The 22,573-nt window shown below is 55.3% G+C and overlaps 1 protein-coding gene across 1 annotated transcript; it reads right to left on the bottom strand.

The window, feature by feature from the left end:
• Positions 1 to 1,973: 1,973 nt before the first annotated feature.
• On the bottom strand, positions 1,974 to 22,418 carry LTBP4 (latent transforming growth factor beta binding protein 4). Its single transcript, XM_036745085.1, has 30 exons — positions 22,110 to 22,418; positions 19,506 to 19,703; positions 18,623 to 18,903; positions 18,437 to 18,539; positions 18,067 to 18,141; positions 17,795 to 17,917; positions 17,265 to 17,429; positions 16,585 to 16,749; positions 16,284 to 16,412; positions 15,904 to 16,038; positions 15,667 to 15,792; positions 15,343 to 15,462; positions 14,819 to 15,058; positions 13,676 to 13,801; positions 13,463 to 13,582; positions 12,817 to 12,948; positions 12,598 to 12,723; positions 12,260 to 12,382; positions 12,032 to 12,163; positions 11,544 to 11,675; positions 9,753 to 9,878; positions 9,493 to 9,639; positions 8,532 to 8,798; positions 7,404 to 7,475; positions 6,892 to 7,020; positions 6,435 to 6,581; positions 5,934 to 6,086; positions 3,751 to 4,164; positions 2,865 to 3,017; positions 1,974 to 2,570 (listed from the first exon to the last, which is right to left on the bottom strand). Exons 1-30 carry the CDS (start codon positions 22,351 to 22,353, stop codon positions 2,416 to 2,418), a joined length of 4,758 nt encoding a protein of 1,585 aa, XP_036600980.1. The 5' UTR covers positions 22,354 to 22,418; the 3' UTR covers positions 1,974 to 2,415.
• Between the last annotated feature and the right edge of the window lie 155 nt (positions 22,419 to 22,573).

Genomic DNA, 22,573 nt, shown 5'->3' with positions numbered 1-22,573 from the left:
AGGGTCTCCACCAGCCAGCACCACATCATCCATACATGGAATCATCGGTTACAGCAAATGGAGAAGTTTTGAATACTGTGGATAAATTCACTTATTTTGGCAGTGTTCACGTAGATGATGAGGCTGATGCACGCATTGCCAGAGCCAGCCCAGTGTTTGGGAGACTCTGAAGAAAAGTGTGGGAGAGAAGAGGTCTTAGACTGATTACCAAAATGAAGGTCTACAGAGCCGCTGTGCTGACCTCACTGTTGTATGCCTGTGAAACCCGGACAGTCTACCAGTGCCATGCCAGGAAACTGAATCACTTCCATTTGAGTTGTCTTAGGAAGATTCTGACGATCACCTGGCAAGATAAGGGACTGGACACTGAGGTCCTTTCTCGAACAGAAGTGCCAAGCGATCAAATTCTACTTCAGAGAGCGCAGCTCTGATAGGCTGGCCACATTGTTTGAATGCCAAATGTACGTTTGCCTAAAAGACTTACAGACTCACGTAAGGAAGACACTCACATGGAAGTCAGAAGAGATACAAGGACAGTCTCAAGGTCTCTCTGAAGAACTTTGGGATTGATTGTGAGACATGGGAGAGACTGGCACAGGACCGCTTAGTATGATATGCCCTCATCAAAGAAGGAATGCTATGTTGTATGAACAGAGCAGTAGTGCAAAAGAAATGATGAGATGTGCAAATTTAGAGCCATTTCCACTCAGAATGTGTGTGTGTGTGTGTGTGTGTGTGTGTGTGTGTGTGTGTGTGTATACTCTACAAATTCCATTCTTGTCTTCTGAGCTGGTGACCAGGTCCATATCTTCAGCTGATTGTCTGGTAGGTATCTCAATCATAACATTGTGTGTGTGTGCGCGCACGCATCTGCGTGCATGTGCGCACACACACGCACACACCCTTCCTCTCATAAATTTTCTATTTCTCTCCAGGATACCACCATCTTTTCACTCATCCAGGTCACAGTGTTGGAACCATTCTCCATTCTTCATCCTGGTTCAGGTCCTTATTTATCTCCCACCTGGATCATTACAAAAGTGAGTCTCCCTGCTTCCCACCCCTCCCCTTTCAAACCCATACTGCACATGGCCTCCAAACCAATATTGTTACTCTCCTGGCCAAGAATTATATTTAGCTCCCTATTTCCTACAGGGTAAACTCCTCCATTTGACATCCTTGGCCCTTCACTTCTGGCTCCAATCTATCTTCCAAGTTGATTTTTCATTATCCCCCTTCCCACCCCACACAGTGTATTCTTTATTCCAGCCAAATTGGGAATAAATAATAGCATCTACTTTCCCGGGGGGTTGTGAAGGTCAAATGAGATATTTGTAAGGTGCTTAGCACAGTGCCTGGCACGTAGTAGGAGCTTTCTGTAGGAGGCTGTTGTTGCGTTGTTTCAGTTGTGTCTGACTCTCCATGACCCCATTTGGGGTTTTCTTGGCAGAGATACTGGAGGGGTTTTGCCATTTCCTTCTCCAGCTCATTTACAAATGAGGAAACTGAGGCAAACAGAGTTAAGAGATTTGCCCAGGGTCACCCAGCTAGTAAGCTGAGGCTGGATTTGAACTCATGAAGATTTGTCTTCCTAGTTCCAAGACCAGCGCTCTATCCACTTTGCCATCTGGCCATGTAAAAGTTATGATAATGAGGAGGAGGAGGAGGAGGAGGAGGAGGAGGAGGAGGAGGAGGAGGAGGAGGAGGAGGAGGAGGAGGAGGAGGAGGATCACTCCCAATAGGTGTTTACTAAAAAGGAGTTGAGTGAAGACACATCCCATGGCAGGGAGATGGCTTCCAGGAGTCATCCTAAACCATCCAGAGAAGATGCTGCCGACATGCCCCAAGAAGAAGTGCGCAGCAAGATCGTAGGTGACCCTCTCCCAGCAAAATGGGCCACAGGGCTTCCAAACACAAGGCCACATCTTCTCTCCCTCTGAACTGGGCTTGGGCAACATCCATGAGACAACAGGTAGAAAAAGGAAATTTATTGAAAAAAAGGGAGGGGGGATGTCAGGGGTAGGGGAGGGGAGGGGAGGGGAGGGCGTAAGCCGGGACCCAGGTACTCGTGCCTCACAGTTCCTTTAGGGGGAAGAGAGAAAGGATTGCTGTGGACCCTGGGCTGAGGTGGAGGGCATGTATCTGGGGTGGTATCTATCTGTCCCTCTGCCCATCTCTCCAGTCATGTGTCCCGTGCATTTGAGCAGATGAGTGAGGCGAAGCGTGTGTGCGGGATGGGACACGCGTGTGCAGAGTGTGGCGGGGGAGGGGGTATACAGTAGATGGGGCTGGCCTGGGGCCATGCTGAATAGGCCCAGCCCCTGATGGAAGCAGGCTCTCTGGGGCTTGGGCTCAGGTCCTTCCACAAGACCTTCTCTGGCTCAGCCAGGTCCACAGCAGGCGGGATGACCCAGCTCAGGCCTGGGGGCGAGCAGGGACACACCGGTGAGGCTGATGTGACTGCATGTAGCCAGGGCGGCAAATGCATCGGAATGAGCCGTCAGAGTTGAGGCACCGCCCATTGACGCACAGCGAGGTCCGGTCCTCTGCCTCCTCACACTCGTTGATGTCTGAAGGTGGAGAGCCGTGATAGATTTAGTACCGAGACATTCAGGGTTCTTCACCCAAAAAACCTGGCTGAACTACCTCTGGGACCCAGGAGGCCGGTGCCACCACCTCCCTAAAGGAACCAGACCTCTTGGGTGCAAAGGGAAGGGAACCCAGACAATCCGACCCTCAGGGATCCGGCACCCCACACTCTGCCCACTTCAAGATCTGGGGGGCGGGGCTGGGAGTGTGATTCTGCCGCGCCGCTCACTCGCTCTCCCCGCCCTCCTTTGTCCAGGCGCCCCATCCAAGCTCACCCACGCAGGCCATGCGGGTCATGTCCAGCCGGTAGCCATCAAAGCAGTCACAAGTGTAGCCCTCGGGGACTCGGATGCAGCGCCCATTGTTACAGCCGTCCAGGATGCCACACTCTTCAGCCTGCAGCCCCTCGAAGGGCTCATAGCGGGCAGCTGGAGGAGCGTGGGGGGGACACATCATGGGGTCATCCCCTGACTGAGTGCCCGTCCAGGATGTGAGAGCGAGTCTGTGTGTGTGCATGGACGGGAACGATGCCCACCCTTGGGCATAGGAAAGATGTGGCAGGAGGAGGGGGGAAGGAATGGCCTGATCAATGTTTAACCATTGACTGACTATTCCTTTCAGAGGTTTGTAAAAAATGGGGAGGTCACACTACTGGAACCTTGGGCACCTTCCTTCCCTTCTCGGGGCTCATTTCCGATGATGTGGAAAACGAAAGAGCAGACCTAGCTAGCTGGAGGCAGACTTCCCTTCTACTGATGAATCCTGTGACCCACTGACCCTTCATTGAGGGTCTCAGGGGGAGGCCGGTGGGCAAAGGCAGGTCTTTGTGTCATGGCTTCCTCCTTGGACCAGGCCAATAAAAGGGAGCAGACAAAAGTGGCCAAGATAGCAGAGATCCCGATAAAGACCAGATACTGGAGGACTCTGGTCCTTGGAAGAAGGGAAGATGGATTTAAAGAAGGTAGAGAGAAGCTGAGGGGGTGGCAGGGAATGCCATAAAGGACAGGAGTAGATGGAAACCCTTGCTGCATCAGAGTGGACCCGACCCCTCTCTTGCATGGGTCAGGAACCTAGAACCCCAGAGGGAAGCCCAGAGTGGTGCCATCCAGCAGCCTGAAAGAGCCAAGAGCATGCTGGTGTCTGTACTCAGGAGGTGCTCACCTGCATAGGGGGCACCTGCTTCCTCTTCCTCCTCCTCCTCCGGCTCTGGGAAGGAGCCACCTGTGTCTCGAGGCCGATAACGCCATCGGGCAGTAGAGTCTAGAGGCGGTCGGCCCTCAGGCTCCCCATAGGCCCCCGCAGCAACCGAGTCAAAGTCAGGTACCTCAAAGGGTGGTGGGCCATAGGGGCTACCTGGGCCAGGGAAAGGTAGGGCCCCTGGAGGAGGTGGGTAAGGGTCATAGCCCAGCCCAGGGACTGGTGGGGGTGGGGGTGGATACAGCTCTGGTCCATAGGGGAGACCTCCATAGCCCGGTCCAAAGTCTGGTCCATATTCGTAGGGGATCCCAAAGCCTCCCGGTCGGGCTGGGCCATAGGCTGGTGGGCGAAGGACATTGCAGAGAGCCTCAAAGTCATCTAGAGGAGTAAAAGAAGGGGGCCAAAGGTCCAGATCAACTTTCAAGTCCTCAGGTCTTTCTGTCTGCCTGAGACCTGAGTTGGGAATCCAGGAGCCCGAGTGTTAGGTCAAGGCCTAATGCTGACACTGCACTTTTTAAAAATAAGTTTTTATCCACGTCTTCTGGTTTTTTATATTGTCATCATCTTCCCCAGCATCCATTCCCCTCCCCTCCCCAAAAGCTATCTCATAGAATGAATAATTCTGTCACTGACTGGTATAAACTTAGGCATTCCTGCTGAAGGCATCAGCATTCACATCTATAAAATGGGAGCATGAGATTAGGTCTCTAAGACCCCTTCTCACTCAAAATCTTCTGATCTTATGAACTAGGTGGGATGACAGTAGTCCCACAGATTCTGGAGTCAGAAGACCCGGGTTCAATCTCTCCTTTAATACATAATTAGCCAAATGGCCCTTCTCTGGGTGTCAAACTGTAATTACATTGGTCTAGGTACCTAACTCCCAGGTCCCTCACACCCTGCCTCAGTCAATGCAGACCCACGAGGTTCTTAGTCTTATACCCACAATGAACTTAATCTTAGAAATGGAGGAGTACAGTGACTGGCCCAGGGTCACTTAGCCAGGAGGTATCAGAAACAGACCATGAGCCCTCAAGTCTTCCTGCCTCGGAGGCTGGCTCTGGTGATGACATCATGTGTTCTCTCTCTGTAGGACCCTGGAAAAATCACTCCACCTTTCTGCTGCTCAGTTTACTCACCCATGAAAATGGGGGAATATGGGTTCTAGCTCACAGGGTTATTGTGAGGGAAATCTAATAATGCTGATGAAATAGAAACTTGAGTACGACTCAGGTCAATATTATGAATAATAATTAATATAATAATTGCCAAGAATGTGTTAATGATTAACATTATTAATCATAGCAATACATTTTACTGTTATGATATAACAGCATATTAATAATATTATTGAATTATTACTAAATTAACAGGTAGCTAGGTGGTGCAGTGGACAGAGCGTTAGGCCTGGAGTCTGGAACTTCCTGAGTTCAAATCTGGACTCAGAGAGTTACTAGCTGTGTGACCCTTGGCAAGTCACTTCACCTTGTTTGCCTCAGTTTCCTCATCTGTAAAATGAACTGAAGAAGGAAACAGCAAACAGCTCCAACATCTTTGCCAAGAAAACTCCAAACGGGGTCAAACAGCTGCAAATGACTGAACAACGAATTATTAATAATTAAGTGATAAATATACAAATGTGATAAATATTATAATAAACGCTAAATATAATAAATTATAATATAAAATATCAAAGTTAAATATCAATAGCACTGTTAATTATAATAATATGTTATGCTACAATTGTCTGTTAATAATTAGCAATTATTATTAATAATACTGACCCATGTTCAAAACTGGGCTCTGCCACCTAAAACCCTCATGACAATTGAGTATATTTAACCTGTCTTCTCCTCAGTTTTCTCACACGTATATTGAGGGGGGTCTCTAAGGCCCCTTCCAGCTCTAAACCTATGATTTGCATATTGGCCTTTCTCGGAAATGCTGCAATTTCCTTAGAAGCCATGCATGTAATTCCAGCAGTGGCCACCAGGTGGCAGGTAGTAGCCAAGGCCATAGACCAATCAACCAGCCTTCTTGCCTGAGCCTGGCTGACTTTCTGTGATTCAGAAATGAATTCTCTGCTTTTATGCCACACTGTCAAGGGTATGGCCAGGCCCCAGGGCTTAGGGGGAAGGAGGCAGTACCTGAGTCTCGGGCTGGGCACAGAGCACAGTCCATGCTCCAGGCCTCCCCATAAAGACAGCAGCACTCAGTGTACGTGGCCTGTCGGTCGAGTCGAGGGCGGCTACACACCAGGTCTGGTCCCACCTCTTGCCAGCACACAGCCAGGTTGTCATCTGAATAGGGGTGCAAAGGAAAGGAAGGAAGGCATTGGCCTGGCACTCCATCTTCCACCCAATGCCCCGTAAGCAATCTCCTACCTACCAGTCAGTTCCTCTGAAAGATCTGTCTCTTTTTCTCATCTCTCTACCTCCTAGGCCTAGTGCCCGGTCTGGTCGCCATGAGTCCTGGCTCTTTGATTCTCCCAGAATGAACCCCCATACACAAAGCCTGGGCTTCGGCCCAGACCTGGAGGCCTAGGGTGAGTGGAGGACTCTATAGGGGACAGTCTCCATTCTCTCCACACAGGAAACCTGTTCCTCCCTCTACCACTGGGAAGGGCTAAGATGAGGATTGTGGGTTACCCAGACTCTGACTGTCATTGGTCACACAGCGCCGCCGGGAGCCATCCAGCACCAATGGAGGGACACACGTGCAATGGTAGGAGCCCACAGTGTTGACACACTGGCCGCCCTCACATGCCTCTTCTTCATCCGAACACTCATCATTGTCTGGGGAGACACGGGGATGGTGAGGAGGGAAGCCCAGAGATGCCACCTCCACTCTCCAGCTCCTTGGTGTGGCTCAGGCTGGTCAAGCCTCCCAGGAAGGATGGGCTGGTGGCATTTGACCTCAGCTTGACCCCCTGACCCCCGATTTATCAGCTCCCTTGATGCATCAGAAGGAAGGGAAGTTAGACTTCTGGGTGGATTTTGTGGGGAAGGTAAGCCCCAGCCCCTTCCAAAGACCTCTCCTGCCCAGTCTTCTCAGCATGGAGACCAGACTCCTAGCAGGCTCCCCAGGTTTGGGAGGGGGCCTTACCTATACACTCCAGTCGCTGGGTGTGGTAGTAGTAGCCATTACTGCAGTAACAGGAGTAGCCAGGGGCTGTGTTCACACACACCCCACTCTTGCACACCTGGTCCCCAAACAACAGACACTCGTCCACATCTGTGGGAGGGAGGGTCCGAAGGCTCAGTGGTGGTCAGGGCCACCTTCCTCCAACCTCATCCCACCCAACAGCCCGGAGGGAAAGTGAGAAAGAAATGGGGCAGACACAATCAACAGTCAGCCTTGGCAGGAGCCAGAAGCTGGGATAGAAGGGCCATAGAAAGGGAAAGTCAGAAATCAGGGTGGGATCAGGCTCATAGGATGGATGGGCTCAGGGCCAGCTGGGACATCAAAGTCCTCTGATCTATCCTTTTCATTTTAGGGATAAGGAAACTGAGCCCCAAACAGAAGTGACCTGCCCAAGGTCATTCAAAGAGTAAGAAGCCAGAGGGGGATACTAACTCATCACCCATTAGCCTTTCCCACGGTACCAGCCGACTTACCTCTCCGGACGCTGGGATCTCCTGGGGGAGATAGGTAACCCCGGCCATGTGGGCACAGAGACTGGTATTCCGCTGGGCAAAGAGAAGGACATGTTAGCGACTTTTTGAGGTAGGATGCAAACCTGGGTCTTCTGACTCCATCTCCTGCCCTGGGAATCAGGCATCCCAGCCTCTGTCTGTCTCTCTCTCTCTGTCTCAATCTGTCTGTCTCTGTCTCTCTCTCCTCTCTCTCTCCTCTCTCTCTGTCTCAGTCTCTCAGTCTCTCCTCTCTGTGTCTCTCTCTGTCTCTATCTGTATCTTTCTCTTCTCTGTCTCTTTCTGTCTCTGTCTCTCTCCTCTCTATCTCTGTCTCTGTCTCTCTACTCTCTCTCTGTCTCTCTCTCTCTTCTCTCTCTCTCTGTCTCTCTTCTCTCTCTGTCTCTCTTCTCTATCTCTCTGTTTGTCTCTGTCTCTCTCCTCTATGTCTCTCTGTCTTTGTCTCTCTCCTCTCTCTGTGTCTGTCTCTGTCTCTTTCTCTCCTTCTCTGTCTCTTTCTGTCTCTGTCTCTCTCCTCTCTCTCTCTCTGTCTCTATCTCTCTCCTCTCTGTGTGTCTGTCTCTCTCTCTTTCTCTCTCTTCTCTGCCTCTTTCTGTCTCTGTCTCTCTCCTCTCTCTCTGTCTCTCTCCTCTATCTCTCTCTGTCTTTGTCTCTCTCCTCTCTCTGTCTGTCTCTGCCTCTTTCTTCTCTGTCTCTCTCTTGGTCTGTCTCTGTTCGTCTGTCTTTGTCTCTCTGTCTCTGTCTCTCTCCTCTCTGTCTCTCTCTGTCTCTCTCCTCACTCTCTGTCTCTCTCCCTCTCCTCTCTCTCTGTCTCTCTCCTGTCTCAGTCTGTCTCTCTCCTCTCTATCTCTCTCTGTGTCTCTTTGTCTCTCTCCTCTCTCTCTGTCTCTCTCTCTATCTCTCTCTGTGTCTCTCTGTCTGTCTCTCTCCTCTCTCTGTGTCTCTCTGTGTACCTGTTTCTGTCTCTCTCCTCACTCTGTCTCTCTTCTCTCTCTGTCTGTCTCTCTCTCTCACCCAGTGCCCCCCTCCCACCTCCTCACCAGGTCTGGCCCCTTGCCCCCATTCTCTGCCAGTGTCCTCATCCCCCGACACCTGTCTCAGGGCCTGGACACTGCTGGATGCGGCAGCCGCTACCCCAGCCCTCGCCCACGGTACAGCAGCATTCCCGCCAGGTGACATTCCTCGCCAGGATGTTGTCACAGGCATCAGGTGCCCCAGTGTCATAATAACACTCCCTTCGCCCACTGCTAGCCCCAGGGCCAGGGCCGGGCCTTGGTGCGGTGGGCCGACGAGGAGGAGCTGGTGGAGGTGGTGGTCGGGCAGGGAGCCCTGGGCTCGATGGCAGCTGAGGACTGGACCCTGAGAATGGAGAAAATGAGGGGTTCTCGTCAAGGCCCCAGAACAAAAACATGCCACGTCCACCAAGTGTCAGGAGCATCAGCAGGTCAGGGCGGGGTCTCAGCCTGACCTTTCTTTTCTAATTTAACCAATGGCCCGCTATCCATATTCAGGGGCACATCAAGATGTCTGTGCGGCTGGACAAGACAGGTGCCGATGCTGTGGCAACTCACCAGATCATGGGCTTGTAGAGCTGGCGGGGCCAGCCCCTCATTTTAGAGACAGACCGACCCATGGCTAGCTCTTTTTTATTTTACTTGCTAAGAGCCCTAAGAGACAGCTAGGGGGCACCATAGTGCACAGAGCCCTGGGCCCGGAGTCAGGAAGACTCATCTTCCTGAGTTCAAATTCAGCCTCAGACACTTACTAGCTGGGTGACCCCAGGCAAGTCACTAACCCTGTTTGCCTCAGTTTCCTCATCTGTAAAATGCACTGAAGAAGGAAATGGCAAACCACTCCAGTATCTCTGCCAAGAAAATTCCAAATGGGATCATGGAGTCAGACATGACTGAAAAATGACTGAAGAAGAGGCGTCACCAAGTAGTGCAGACCCCTTTGCAACCAACTAAACGACTGGGTTTAATCAGCTATGGGCTGCAGACCCACAGGTGTCTGCTGCAGCCATCAGTTAAACAGAGAGAGGAATGACACTCACTGGCAGGGGGTCTTGGGGGAACACAGCGTCCAGTCATGGGGTCGAATTCATCAGGGCTGGTGGGGCAAACACAGAGGAAGGAGCCTTCTACATTCTCACACAGTGCGGCCCCACATACACCTTGAAGAGTCTCACACTCGTTCACATCTGCCGGATGTAGGAGAGGAAGGAGTCGAAGCACCAGTCACCCTTACATCCACCTGTGCCCACGCCCACCCCCCAGGGCCCCTCTCCCCAGAAACCCCTAGGGCTCATCATACCCACACAGTGGCGCCCATCCCTGGCTCCCTCATAGCCCTGGTCACAGAGACACTGGAAGGAGCCTGGCAAATTCTGACACATGGCGTGGGCCCCACAGAAGGATCGGTTCCGACATTCGTCCACATCTGCAATCAAACCAGCAGTTTTACATGGATTCCTACCCATCCACCATTCCTACAGCCCTGGGACCTGGAGGGAAATGGCTCCCCCAGTGTGGCACCAGCCTCGTGTGGCACCAGGATCATGTGCCACCGTGTGCTATCATGGACGGAACACTGGCCTTGGGGTAAGGAAGACCTAGGTTCAGACTCTGCCTGGGTCATGTGTCACTTAATTTCTTTTGACCTGGGTTTCTTCATCTGTGAAATGAGGGGATTGGCCTTAACAACCTCTAGGATCCCTCCTGGTTTGAAATCTACTGAAACTCATGGAATTCTTTAGGACAGGAGAAAACCCTGGACTAAAATGTGGGAGTCACCTAAGGATATTGAAAAACCCTACTAGGAAAGGGCCTTTTGAGTCAGAGTGGGTCTAGAGGCCTGGGGGTTGGGGACCCTATGCAGGCCCTACAATAGGGAGAGGGCTGGAGGAGGCATAGACCTCCCCAACTCTTTTTTTTAAAAACCAGTACGAAATCATTTAGAACAGCAGTGGATACAGTGCCTGGCCTGGAGTCAGGAAGACTTATCTTCCTGAGTTCAAATCCAGCCTCAGATACTTCTTAGCTGTGTGACCCTGGGCAAGTCACTTCACCCTGTTTGCCTCAGTTTCCTCATCTGTAAAATGAGCTGGAGAAGGAAACAGCAAACTGCTCCATTATCTTTGCCAAGAAAACCTTAAATGGGGTCACAGAGAGTCCAGCACAAGATGAAATCATTTTAAGAATTAATACTTTGCAGCATAGTTTGAGACAGGTACTGGCAGACCCCTTTCCTTCCCACTGTCATTTTTATTCTATTGGCCTGACCTACCCCTGAACAATGCATCTTTCTCTAGGTGTTTAGGTAGGTCTATTTCAACAAAGAATGTTTTATACTTAGATTCATAGAGTTTCTGGATGCACCTTGGGCTACGCTCTCGAGTATCTTTTAGCTTTTGTAGTGATTTTGAATGGAATTTCTCTTTCTAGCTCTTCCTGCTGGGTTTTGTGGGTGATTGCTATCTAGGAATGCTGATCATTTGTGTGGCTTTATCTTATATCCTGCAACTTTGCCAGAGTTGTTAGCTATTTCCATTTATTTTCATTTCTTTCTTTAGTTCTCTAAGCACATCATCATATCACCAGCAAAAAGCAGTAATTTTGTTTTCTCTCTGCATATCCTTACTCTGGTGGAAGCATGGAGAAACAAGGTGATGGTTGGTGGCTTTAGGGAAGACACTGAGAGCAGAGCTAGCCTGGAACATAGAAGAACACAGCCTAGGGGAACCACAGAATTAGCTCTGGATGGAACAGTTCAATGATGTCTTTGTAACCTCTGCACCCAAGCAGCCTACACAGTAGGTGCTTAATAAATGTTTGATGGATTGAATTGACCTATGTCATCTAGTACAACTGCCTCACTTTACAGATAAGGACGCTGAGGCCAAGAATACCCAAGTAACCTGCCCAAATTCAGATATAGTGAGAGGCTGAGTCAAGACTTGAACCCAGGTCTCCTGACTACAAACTAGTCTGCCTTCATCATTTGACAGATGGGGAAGCAGTCTCAGAGAGCCAAGAGTTGCCCAGCGCAGCCCAGATGTTGAGCACACCTGGGGTCTCATTCATTCATGCCACAAACATTCATTACCCTGGCAGCCACCGCTGGGAGTGGGCTGGTAGCCCGGGTCACAGAACGGGACACAGCGGTAGGAGCCCGGGGTGTTCTCACAACGCTGTGTCCCACACAGGGCTGGTCCGTATTCTCGGCACTCGTCCACATCTGGAAGGAAAAGTACAGAGTACGGCAGAAGAGGCAGAGGAACGGGCGTCGGCGCGCCCCCTCGTGGTCAGAAGAGGGACCGGCGGCCCGCAGCTCTGAGAGCCCGAGCGCGCAGAAGCCGACCACACAGAGGGGTTACTCCTCCTAGTCCCCTGGCCTCGGGGATTCTAACCAAACACCGCAGGCTTCTGGAACCCTCGGAGACCCAGGGCGGCGGGACCTGCTCAGTCCCAGCCAGCCTGTTTGCCCCCCAGCCCTCAGACCACTTGCACCCCTGGGAGTGGGGAGGAGGACATTGGCTATCCTGGGGGTAGAAAGGTGTCCAAGCACCTCGCGAGTTCGGTGGGTCCTCTCACCATCACAGTTGCCTTCGGGACCCGCGTGGTAACCCGGGTCACAGTCGCGGACACAGCGGTAGGAGCCTGGGGAGTTCTCGCAGCGTTGGGTCCCACACAGGGCTGAACCTCCTTCACGGCATTCGTCCACATCTGAGGAACGCAGCACAAACACGGGAAGGGGTCAGTCACTGAGGGAATGCTAAAGGCCGAGGACTTGAGGGGAAAGGAGGTAGCATGGGCGCTCACCGCTGCAGGAAGTCAGGTCGGCACTGGCGCGGTATCCCGGTGGACAGGCGCATTCAAAGGAGCCATCGGTGTTGGTGCAAAGGCCTCCCTGGCACAGGCTTCCATCCTGGCACTCGTCCACGTCTAGGGGACAGGAGAACAGAAGGAAGGAAGTCCAGGGATGGACTAACCCTGCCCTCCTCCCTTGTCCCACCCAATCTTCTCCATCAATCCCTTTTGACACTGTTCCAGTCCCAGACCCCATGCCCGTTTGCGATGCCCCACATTCTAAATACCGCCCCGCCACGTTCCAAGCTGGGTCCCTCCAAAGCCCGCTTCTGTTCCAGGGCCAGGCGTACCGATGCAAGAAGATCCGCGGGGCCCAGCCTGGTAACCCGGAGCACACGTGCAGGCGAAGGAGCCGTCGGTGTTGACACACTCCCCGTGGGGAAAGCAAAAGTCTCCCTCCAGGCACTCGTTCACGTCTAGAGAAGGCAGCGGGGAGAGGATGAAGGTTAGGCCTGGAGAGGTCGGGGCTTTTTGCCTGCCAGCCAGACACTCCCCGAGTCCCCTCCCACCTGCGCAAGGACCCGATCGCCCTCCCGGTGGGAGCCGGTAGCCAGGCTCGCAACTGCAACGGAAGGAACCGTCCGTGTTGGTGCAGTGGCCGTGGAGTCCACAGGGAGCGCCTGAACTGCACTCGTCCACGTCTGAAAACCAGGAACGCCTGGGTATGAGGCTCCGAGCGCTCAACATTTGGGAGAGGGGTCGGGAGAAGACCTCAAGTATAAAGGGAGTGAGTGAAGGAATCTGGGGTTTGATTTCATCGCGGTACCGTGGGGCCTGGGCTTCCCAGATCGGGAGAGATGTAGGTAGGACGACGGGCTTGTACCTCGGTCAGAGGGTTGAAGGTCTGGGGTCCAGCTGAAGGATGGTGCTCCAGAACCTCCCATCGGAGGAACTGAGAGGTATCAGGGGCAGGGCCCAGATCACAAGGTGGGGGCAGATGTTCCAGGGCCGCCCAGTCGGAGGGATTGGGGGGGTGTGGTCACAGGGTCCCTGGGTCACAGGGTGTGCAGGGATTGTTCAGATCTTCCCTATCAGAGGGATGGGAGGTGGGGAGCGGGGGAGAAGACTGTGTCTCAGGGCCCTCAGAAGGAGAAGCGTCAAGGTCCAGGTGGGTGGGGTTAGGAGTTAAAAAAAGTCCCGAGAAATCAGTCTCACCAGCGCAGCGCCCCTGGAGCAATCGATGGCCGACTGGACAAGCCCGGCACTGAAAGGACCCTGGCGAGTTAACGCATTCCTGCCCCGGACAGGCCACGTGATTTTCACATTCATCAATATCTGGTGGGAAAGACAACCAAGCAAGGGAAGGGCATGAGCCCTGCCCCTGGGGCACCTAAGCCCCGCCCCTCCATCCGAGCCCCGCCCCCTCACCCTCGCAAGCCTGGCCCGCGGCGTTGAGCCGGAAGCCGGTGGGACAGGTACACAGGTAGGAGCCATCCACATTCTCGCAGCGTCCATAGCTGCAGGGCGGGGGGCTTCGCTGGCATTCATCCACGTCTGCGGGAGATGCGGGGGCGCAGATGGGGCTCGGGGCCTAGCGACCCCCCACCCCCACCCACAGGCACACGCTGCAGAGTTTTTCCGAGGCTGGCCACCGCCCCCTTCCCTACATCATAACAAGATGACCCCTCAGACCATCTAGAGCATCCCTCTCATTTTACAGATAGGGAAACAGACTCAGCGAGGCAGAGAGCTTTCCCCAGAATCACAGCGAGAGTCAGGGACAGAGCAAAAAGTTAGAAGCCAGATTCCCGACTCCCAGTAAGATGTTACTCCATCTCCCAGTCTCCAGCTCCAGGAATTTGCCCATCCTCATCCCTACGGATGGAAATCTTTTTCTTCCTTCAAGGTGTAACTATAAGGTACATCTTAACACTTTCCCTCCCCCACCATCCTACAGATAGTAATATTGAGGCCAGTGTGACAGTAATAAAGAAACTGGGCTTGGAACCAAGAAATGTAGTTTCAAATCCCAGCTCTCATATTTACCAAGAAAAGCCCCTCAGAAAAACAGCTTATGTTTCTTAAGCTTTACCAAACTCTACCCTCACTACATTATAAGGTGGTTATCTATATTTTATATATAGGGAAACTGAGGCTCAGATATATGAAGGGACTTGACCAGGATTGCATAGCTAAGAGTCAGGGGGCCCTTTGTGGTCTCCTTTTCGGCAGGAGTTCAGAACTGGAAGGGCACTTAGAGTTTCCAAGTCCATTAAGTCTCCATTTTATAGATGGAGGAACCAAGGCTGAGAAATGGGAGAGGGCTTGCTGGGCTGGCCCAGTAAATCAGGAGGCAGAGGGACAAAGTGGAAGGGTGGAAGGCCTGGGTTCACTCCCTGCCTCTGATGCCAGCAAGTCCACAATAAGACTCAGTTTTCTCATCTGTCAAATGAGTTAATTAGGTTAGATGACCTCTAAGTTCCCTCCTTGATCTTAAATCTATGAGCCCCTCCACATAATAGAGGGAGAGGAAGGGGTGGGGCATAGTACTGGTGAGCAGAAGAGGCATACCAACACAGGGTGCACCAGGCCCATGGGAGCGGTATCCAGCAGGGCAGGCGCAGTGGTAGCTTCCAGCTGTGTTGTCACATCGTCCAGGCCCACAGGGAGGGGGGTCCCGCGCACACTCATCTATGTCTTCACAGTCAGGGCCTTGGAAGCCAGGTGGGCAGGAACAGCGGTAAGAACCAGGCAGATTTTCACAGTGGCCCCAGCCACAAGGCCCTGGGCTCTGGGCACATTCATTGATGTCTGAGAGGGGAGACAGAACTGGATGTTAGGGTCGCATTTCGCCACCAGTCCACATGGACATCTAATGAAGCCTTTCTGCCCTCAAAGGGCCTGTGGGGTTCCTCTGGCAAGCCCAAGAACTTACCCCCTGACTCTCAACTCGGAGCACACCCAAGTAGGGTCCAATCTCTCAACAATCCCTCCCAATCCTCTACTTTGCCCCTCAACCCCAATCCCCCACCCTCTATATCCCCTTGGCCCTCAACTTCCCTCCCCGTCCCCTTGTTGAGCTGTGTGCTGATTACCTTGGCAGCCAGCTCCATGGGGAGCAGCCTTGTACCCAGCTGGACAGACACAAAGGTAGCTGCCAGGAGTGTTCTCACAGCGCCCATTGGTGCAGGGCTGCTGGACACATTCATCCACATCTGGGGGCACAAGAACCAGGGATCAGGAGTGGACAGTGGCTAACGATTGTAGCTTTCATCTCAGGCCTAGTCATCTTGGCTATCCCCACAACTACCTGCTCCTCCCTGCACCCCATGCAGACCCCAAAGATCTGTGCCTGTGGGTAGAGTTTGTCAGAGGAGTTGGAGAGGGCAAAGTGTTTATCCTGGGGGACAAAGACTCACCCTGACATTCAGTGCCCTGTGGACTAGCATGGAAACCAGGGGCACAGATACAGCGGTAGCTGCCTGCTGAATTCTCACAGCGCCCATGGGCACAGGGCCGGGGTACTTGGCGGCACTCATCCACATCTGCCCCAGAGAATTGGACAGAGAGAGGAGGTAAAGTCAGAGGGGTCAGAGGTGACGGGCTCCCCTTCCTCCAGGGTTCCCCATCCTTCCCCCTTTGGTCCCCAGTCTCACCGATGCAGTGTGTGCCATGGGTACTGAGCCAGAAGCCCGAGTCACACACACATGTGTAACCACCCTGGCGGGGGACACAGCTCCCTGGGCCACAGATCTGGGGGTTCCGCTGACACACGCCCCCTGCCACTGGGCCTGGTGGACCAGCCAAGGATTAGCATGTTGCCCCAGCTCTAGTGCCCAGCCTCTCCTTCAATCTCCTCTGAAGTACAATCTTCTCTTCTGTTTCCTTCCCCAATGAATGGACTTCTCTCTCCCTTTTCCCCTCAAATCTTCCTCATGCCCCCAGAATCTCCTCCTCTGTCCCAAGATCTTCCCCTCTGGTCCTTTCTCCATTTAGAGTTTCCATTCCAGATCACCCATCGTCTGTGGCTCCTCACCTCTTTCAGGGAGTTCGGGGATTGGCTGGATGGGGACAGTGGGTAGGGGTTCCTCAGGCCTAGGTTGGGGCTGGGGCCGGGGTCTGGGTCTGGGCTCCGGGCGGGAGGTAGGTGGGTAGTTCCAGACAACTAGACAGGGAAATAGGTGAAGGTCAAGATTATGGCATGGGGGGGGGGGCACTTGATGCCATCCATGCTTTCCTCTCTTCCCAGCAGTATCCATTGCTACCCATGTACCTCCATCTTTGCCTATATTACTTAGTTCAAGGTGGATGGAGAGGCCCAAAGACCCAGAGCTTACCTGTAGGGGCCCAGACTGGGGGTGCTGGGGTGACAGGTGGAGGTACCCGGGGCTGACTGATGGGTACTCGGGGTGGCCCCTGGCCCAAGGGGCGAGTGTTGTATCTGAGGTCAGAGGCTGAGTAATGGTAGCCAGGGCCAGCTGGGCATATCTCCCTGAAACCCTCTGTAGGAGAGATGGAAAAGCAGGAAGGTCAGGGAATGAAGTGCTATAAAGACAAATTGAGGGAGACAGATTCAAGTCAGTAAGATAGGGAGGCAGAGACAGTAGGGCTTGTAGAGGAATTGAGTTGGGGTATGTGAAGGCAGAGTGTAGGAACTGGGGAGTGCTTGGGCTCTGGGTACAAAGATGTACAGAGTATGGATCCTAGGGGGTCCTGATGGGTAGAGGCTCAGATAGTTTTGTGAGTGTCTGTGAGACATGAAGGGAATTGGGGTACAGAGCTATCCAGAATGTAGAATTTGGGTGACCCGGGTGCCAGGGTACCAGGATTGAGTGTAAGGTGTGTGACTGTACAGGTTAGGGAATCCCCTCAGGGTGTGGGTATTTGCAGTCAGAATAGGATAGAGACGGTACAGGATTTGGAAAATGCTGGAGGTTGAGGTAACAGTTGAAGGCAGGGAGTCAGGATGTAGAAGGAGGATACAGAGACCAAGATACAGGGGACTCCTGGGGCCCACCTGAGCCAAAAGGTGGGCACAGCTGGCAGCTATGGCCCCAGGCCTTGCCCACCCGACTACAGCAGCAGATTTGTTTGGTGATATTGCGCAGGATGGGCAGCGAACAGCCTCCAGCCCTGAGTACCCGAAAGCAGGGGCCCTTTGCCTCTGAGATCACATGCTGGGCTAGAGAAGAGCCAGGGGGCCAGAGGCTGTGGTCAGAGGGACAATTTTGGGAAGAGGGAGACTGAGTGGGGAGAGGCTGGGTGGAAGGGAGTGACTTGGAGTGAGCGGGGAGGCAGGGTTTGGGAATGGGGGCGGGGCTTGGAGCAGAGGTAAAAGGGGCAGAGGAGAATCCTGGTATCGAGCACACAGTGGCATTCGGAGGGGTGGGCTTGGATCTGAACTGGGAAAGGTTAAGAGGGGCAGGCTAGGGCTTTGGAAAGGAGTGGGGCGGAGCTTATGAGTTGAGGGTTTGGTTAGGGGTAGGCGGTTTCGAAGTACAAAGGCTGGGAGGGAGGAGCAGAGGATGGCAAGGTGGGGTCTCTCACAGATGCAGCTGCTCCGGGATGAATCTAGCAGGTAGCCATCGGGGCACACACACGTATAGCCGCCGCGAGTGTTGGCGCACTCCCCGTGTTGGCACCGCCCTGGCTCAGCGCACTCATCCACATCTAGAAAGGGGGACAGGGAAATGGGGGCAGGGCATCCTAGTGGAGAGGGTAGGATCCAGTGCCCCGGCGCCCGTCCCGGTTCTCCAGACGCTGACCAGCCCCATTCCCGGATATTTTTCATGCCCCGCCTCCCTCGAGTGCCACCTTACCGGCGCAGGAACCATTGACTCTTTCAAAGCCTGTCGGGCAGGCTGCGTCTGAGGATCCCACCCGGCCTAAGCTGCCTGGGGAAACAGGAGAGGGTGTAGTTTAGCCAGGCCCCGAGCCGGAGAAAGTGAGATTAGAGTCGAGGCGGGGCTTGGTGTGAAGAGACCTCCCCCAGCCCTGAGGGGAGGAAAAGTGAAAGGGGTGGCTTTAGTATAGATAAAGCCCTCTAGGAATGAGATGGGATAGGAGGGAAAGGCTTAGCACCTGGCGCTCTTCGGTGTCCTTGCTCCTTTTCGGGCAGTGAGAGAGGGAGGGAGGGGGACAGAGGGGACAGAGGGCCTTTTCCCTAATCCAGGCCAGATTCGTTCTTACTGAGGTGCTCGGAGCACGGCTGGCAGTCGTGAACTCCCCAGGCTAATCCAGCCCCTCGACAGCAGACCTCTTGAGTTCGCAGCCCTGGGAGAGGGGACGCGCACTGCAGAGGACAAAGGGAGGGGTTCAGCTCGCCCAGGCACCGGCGCCGACCTTCCCTTCGCTGGTCCCAGCTCCAGGGCTCACCTCGCCTTCGCGGAGCTGTCGGAAGCAGTATCCGAAGCCTGAGGCGTCAGTGTAACCGCCGCCCTCTTCCTCCTCACCCCGGGGGCTGCTCTGGGCCAGCACCGTGTACAAGGCGGAGCGGTCCGACGGCACCCCCGAGGTCCGGGCCTGGCCCTGGCCCGTAGCTTCCGATTCCTCGGGGCCCAAGTTGGGCCCCGGGCCGCTCACACGCTCCACTTGGTGGATGATGACTGAAGCCTCCTGGGGGTGTTCCACATGCACGCTCACCAGGGACGCCACGCCTGGGGGGTGAGGGGTGATAGAGTGAACGCTTGTGCGGAGCTAGGACTCAATAACACAGTCCAGGGTGGGGGCCCCACGGGAGACAACCTAGGAGGGGAAGCCAAAGTCTCACCGGGGAGAGTAGGTCTGCGAGGACCCACGAAAGAGAATGGTAGGGTCAATGATTCTAGTCAGAAGAATGGAAAGCTAGGACGGACTTTTCAGAAATTTCACAGGTGGGGAAACAGACCAGTGGACCGGAAAAGGACCACCCGAAAGCATCGATCTGGTCCTTTAGTCCAAGACCTTCACATTACAGGTGAAGAAACTGAGACCCAGAGAAGCATTCAGTATTCGAATGCAGCTCTTTTCCCAATACATCATGCCAAAAAGGCCTTTTATCTAGCCCTACAGATAGAGCAGTTCTGGCCTAAAGAATAGACCCTCGGCCGAGTCCACACCTTGTCTGGAGGAGATCCAGGGTAGAAGCCAGCCGCCCTGACCCACTGCCTGGACTTGCCTCCACTGCACACCCCACCCCAAGAGAGCCCTGTCGCTTCCCGCCCCGCTCCCCAGACCGAGGAGGGCTGCCTAGTGGGGGGCGTGTACTTTCTCCCCTCACCGTCCTCTTCCTCCCGGTGGTTGGCCAGGGGCAGCGTGTAAACCGACTTGGTGACACCAGGTGGGGGAGGCGGAGGGGCCTCGTGGCGTGTGCGGGAAGCAGGCAGCTGACAGAACTTGCCCGCGAAGTCCGGGGGGCAAAGGCAGCGGTCTTTCTTCACACACACACCCCCGTTGTGGCACAAGAGTGGACACAAGACTAGGAAGGCATGGAAGGGGCAGGAGCGGGTCACGGGTCCGCTCCTCCCCTGCCTCCCTCTGCCAGCAAAACCCAAAAGCCTCCTTCTCTCACTTCTCCCCTCCTTTTGTCCAAGAACCCATCTTTTTCCTTTCGCTCAGCTCTTCCCTCTTGCCTGGGGAGGCACGCCTGCTCTCCATCCCTTCGAAGAAGCTGAGCGTCCCTTTCAACACTTCCCCCCTCCACACAATCCAAATGTCCTCTTCCCTCAGCCACTCCTCCCCCACCCCACTTTACGGCTTAGCTCTCCGCGCCAGCTGCACCCCGGGAGGGGGAGCGCGTGGTCCCCATATGGGACATCGGGCCCAGCTCCCGCACGCAGGGACATCTGGGCGCGGTGCCGCCAGTGGTGAGGCCCGGTAAACAAAGGCGATGGGGGTGGGGGGAGGAGGGCGGCTCCGCATTCCCCTCGCTCAGCATGGGGGCTTTGAGGGGTGCAGCTCTATCCCCCCACCCAAAAAGCAGGCATTTCTGCCTCTGCCTTCCTTGAGCCCCATGCCCAGCTGTGCCCAGCTGTGGGCATTTGTTTGGCGCTCCGGGTGACCAGGGGCGGGTCCTACTCTGAGTCCTCCTCTCTCCCCTTTCTACCCCGCCGGCCTCTTCCCCCACGGGAGCCCCCGAAGCCGCCAGCGGCAACAGCTGGAGACAGCTGTGGGGTGGGGCCGGGCGGGGGCCAGCCAAGCCCGGAGTGGAGGCGGAACTCTGGGGTCCTAGGTCTCTGGAAGTGGAGGAGGCGCTAGGACTAGGAGCTTTGCTGGGGCGGGGGGGGGAAGGGAGGGAGGGGGATCACGGAGAAAAGGGGGAAGGGAAGTCAGGGGTTCTCTGGGCAAGAGGAGGGACAGGATTTCAGTCAAAGTCTTGAGGGCAGAGATTTCAGTTTTGGAGATCAGAGTTGGTGTGGGTGTTGCAAGCTGGGGTCTCACAGGAGAAGGGAAGGGGGAGAGACAGGCGCAGGGGTGGGAGGGGTCCGGTGGAAATTCTTCCCCGTTGTTCTTGGCGCCAGCAGAGCCCCGCTCCCACGGGCCAGGCCCACGCCATGGGCGGGGCGCTCCTTGGGGGTAGTGCCAATTCCTCCCGCCCCTTTGGGAGGAGGGGGAGAGGAGGGGCTGGGGCCCGAGGATGCCGGGGTCTTGGTAAGGTCAGGCCCTGCCTTGCAAGCATCCCGAGTGTGCCTGCCTCCCCAGGCAAGAGGCCAAGGGATCCTGGCACCATCTCAGGGCTCAGCCCCTGGCACGAGAGCTGGCATCGTGGGCCTGAATGCCTGGCTCCCCCGGGGCCCCCCGGGCTGGGTCTGTGAGGCAGGGGCGGGGGAAAGGGGCGGGGGCCAAGCGGGAGATGAGCTCACGCCGGCCGGGTCTGGAGCGGGGCCAGGCTTGGCCTGTTCCCGGCGCCCGGGGGGCCCCCAGCTCCCTCCTCGCCGGCTGCCGCAGTCTCTGAGGCTGGGGGCCGCCCCCGGGGGCAAGTGAGGAGATGGGGAGAGGCTCAAAGTTGGGGTAGAGGTCGAGGCCCAGGATAGGGGAGCTAGGGTCCCCTCTCCCCTCACTCCGCAATCCGAGTCACAGCTAAACTGAGCGACGTCCCGCTGAGGGGAATTGAAGCCTGGGAGAGAAAGGGTGGCCCAGCAAAGGCAGGTGTCCAGTGTCCAGCCTGGGTCAATCCTGCCTCATCCTCACCGCTGTCCCCCACTGAGAGGAACAGGTGGGGTGGAGAGATATGTATGGGTGGATTTCCTCTTAGTTTAAAGGACCCCTGCTGTCTCCCAGGAACTGTACAGTCGTCACTCCCCACTCCACTCAACCACCAAGGCCTTCTTCGTACACCTAGCTGGCACCTGAAGGGAGCACCTAGTTCCATCTCCTAGTCGGGAGAGCCAGGCTCTCCCCCTGGGCCCCCAGGCACTGCTTAGAAGGAGCACCTTAGTACTCCTCTTTCAAGGCCCTCTCTGAGGTGCGCAGTCCAATTTTCCCCCAATGTCTCATAGTCTGCACCTTGAAGGGGGTCCCTGGACGCCCTCCCTCCCCTTTGTTTTCTGGGGATGTTAGACTCTCATCTAGGCAGCACCCTTTGCCCTCCTCTCAGCTCTCGAAGGCTTCCTCCCTTTTTGGAGGCTCAGGGCCGACCCTGAGCAAGGAAACTGACTCTTGTGCCCCTCCACCATATGGCTCCCTGCCCCCTCCACGGGCATCCTGCTTCCTTTCCTGTGTGGTTCCCTGCATCAGGCAAAGGGTGTCCGGCTCCCTCTTCTGTCCCTTTCCCCTAGGGATATCACTGATCCATCCAGGGGGCACCCTGCTCCCTCCCCTGTGAGGCTCCCGGCTCCCTTCCCTATCCCCCCAGTCCCATCCTCATCCTTGGACTGGCACTCACAGACTCGGAAGCCTGGACCCGCGGGCGCTGCCCCGCCAGGGGAGCCGCTCTCCACGCTGGTGGTGTTGGCGCGCACGCAGTGGGGCACGCAGCGATTCCCAGTGCAGCGCAGGCGGCACACAGCCGGGGTGAAGAGTACTCGGAGCCGCTCGCGGGGCCCGGGCCGGGCGGCCGGGCCGGGCAGCAGCTGCAGCAGCGACAGCACTAGGAGCACGAGGCGCCGGGGCTGCCGGGCGCCCGCCATAGCTGCGCACTGAGCTGCCTTGCCGCCCGCCCGAGGGGCCCAAGCCCAGACAGCAGCTAGCGCTGCGCAGTGCGGGAGGGGAGGGGAAGGGAGGGGAAGGGAGGGGAACACAGGGGAGGGGGATGGACCGGGGAGGGGGCGGCCCCACGCGCCCCCGCCCAACCCGGCCCAGCCGGCCCGGCCCGGCCCGGCCCAGCCCAGCCCAGCCGGGCCAACCCCC

Source organism: Trichosurus vulpecula, chromosome 2 (genome assembly GCF_011100635.1).
Source record: "Trichosurus vulpecula isolate mTriVul1 chromosome 2, mTriVul1.pri, whole genome shotgun sequence".
NCBI lineage: Eukaryota > Metazoa > Chordata > Mammalia > Diprotodontia > Phalangeridae > Trichosurus > Trichosurus vulpecula.
This window is presented reverse-complemented; position numbering and strand designations above follow the sequence as displayed.

Excerpts from the sequence above, each read along its gene's own strand:
- LTBP4 (XM_036745085.1), bottom strand. The coding sequence starts at position 22,353 with ATGGCGGGCGCCCGGCAGCCCCGGCGCCTCGTGCTCCTAGTGCTGTCG. Across the intron at positions 17,918-18,066 it reads AGTCAATGGTTCCTGCGCCG|ATGTGGATGAGTGCGCTGAG; the intron begins GTAAGGTGGCAC and ends CCCCCTTTCTAG. Across the intron at positions 9,640-9,752 it reads GGATGGGCGCCACTGTGTGG|ATGTGAACGAGTGTGAGACT; the intron begins GTATGATGAGCC and ends TACATCCGGCAG.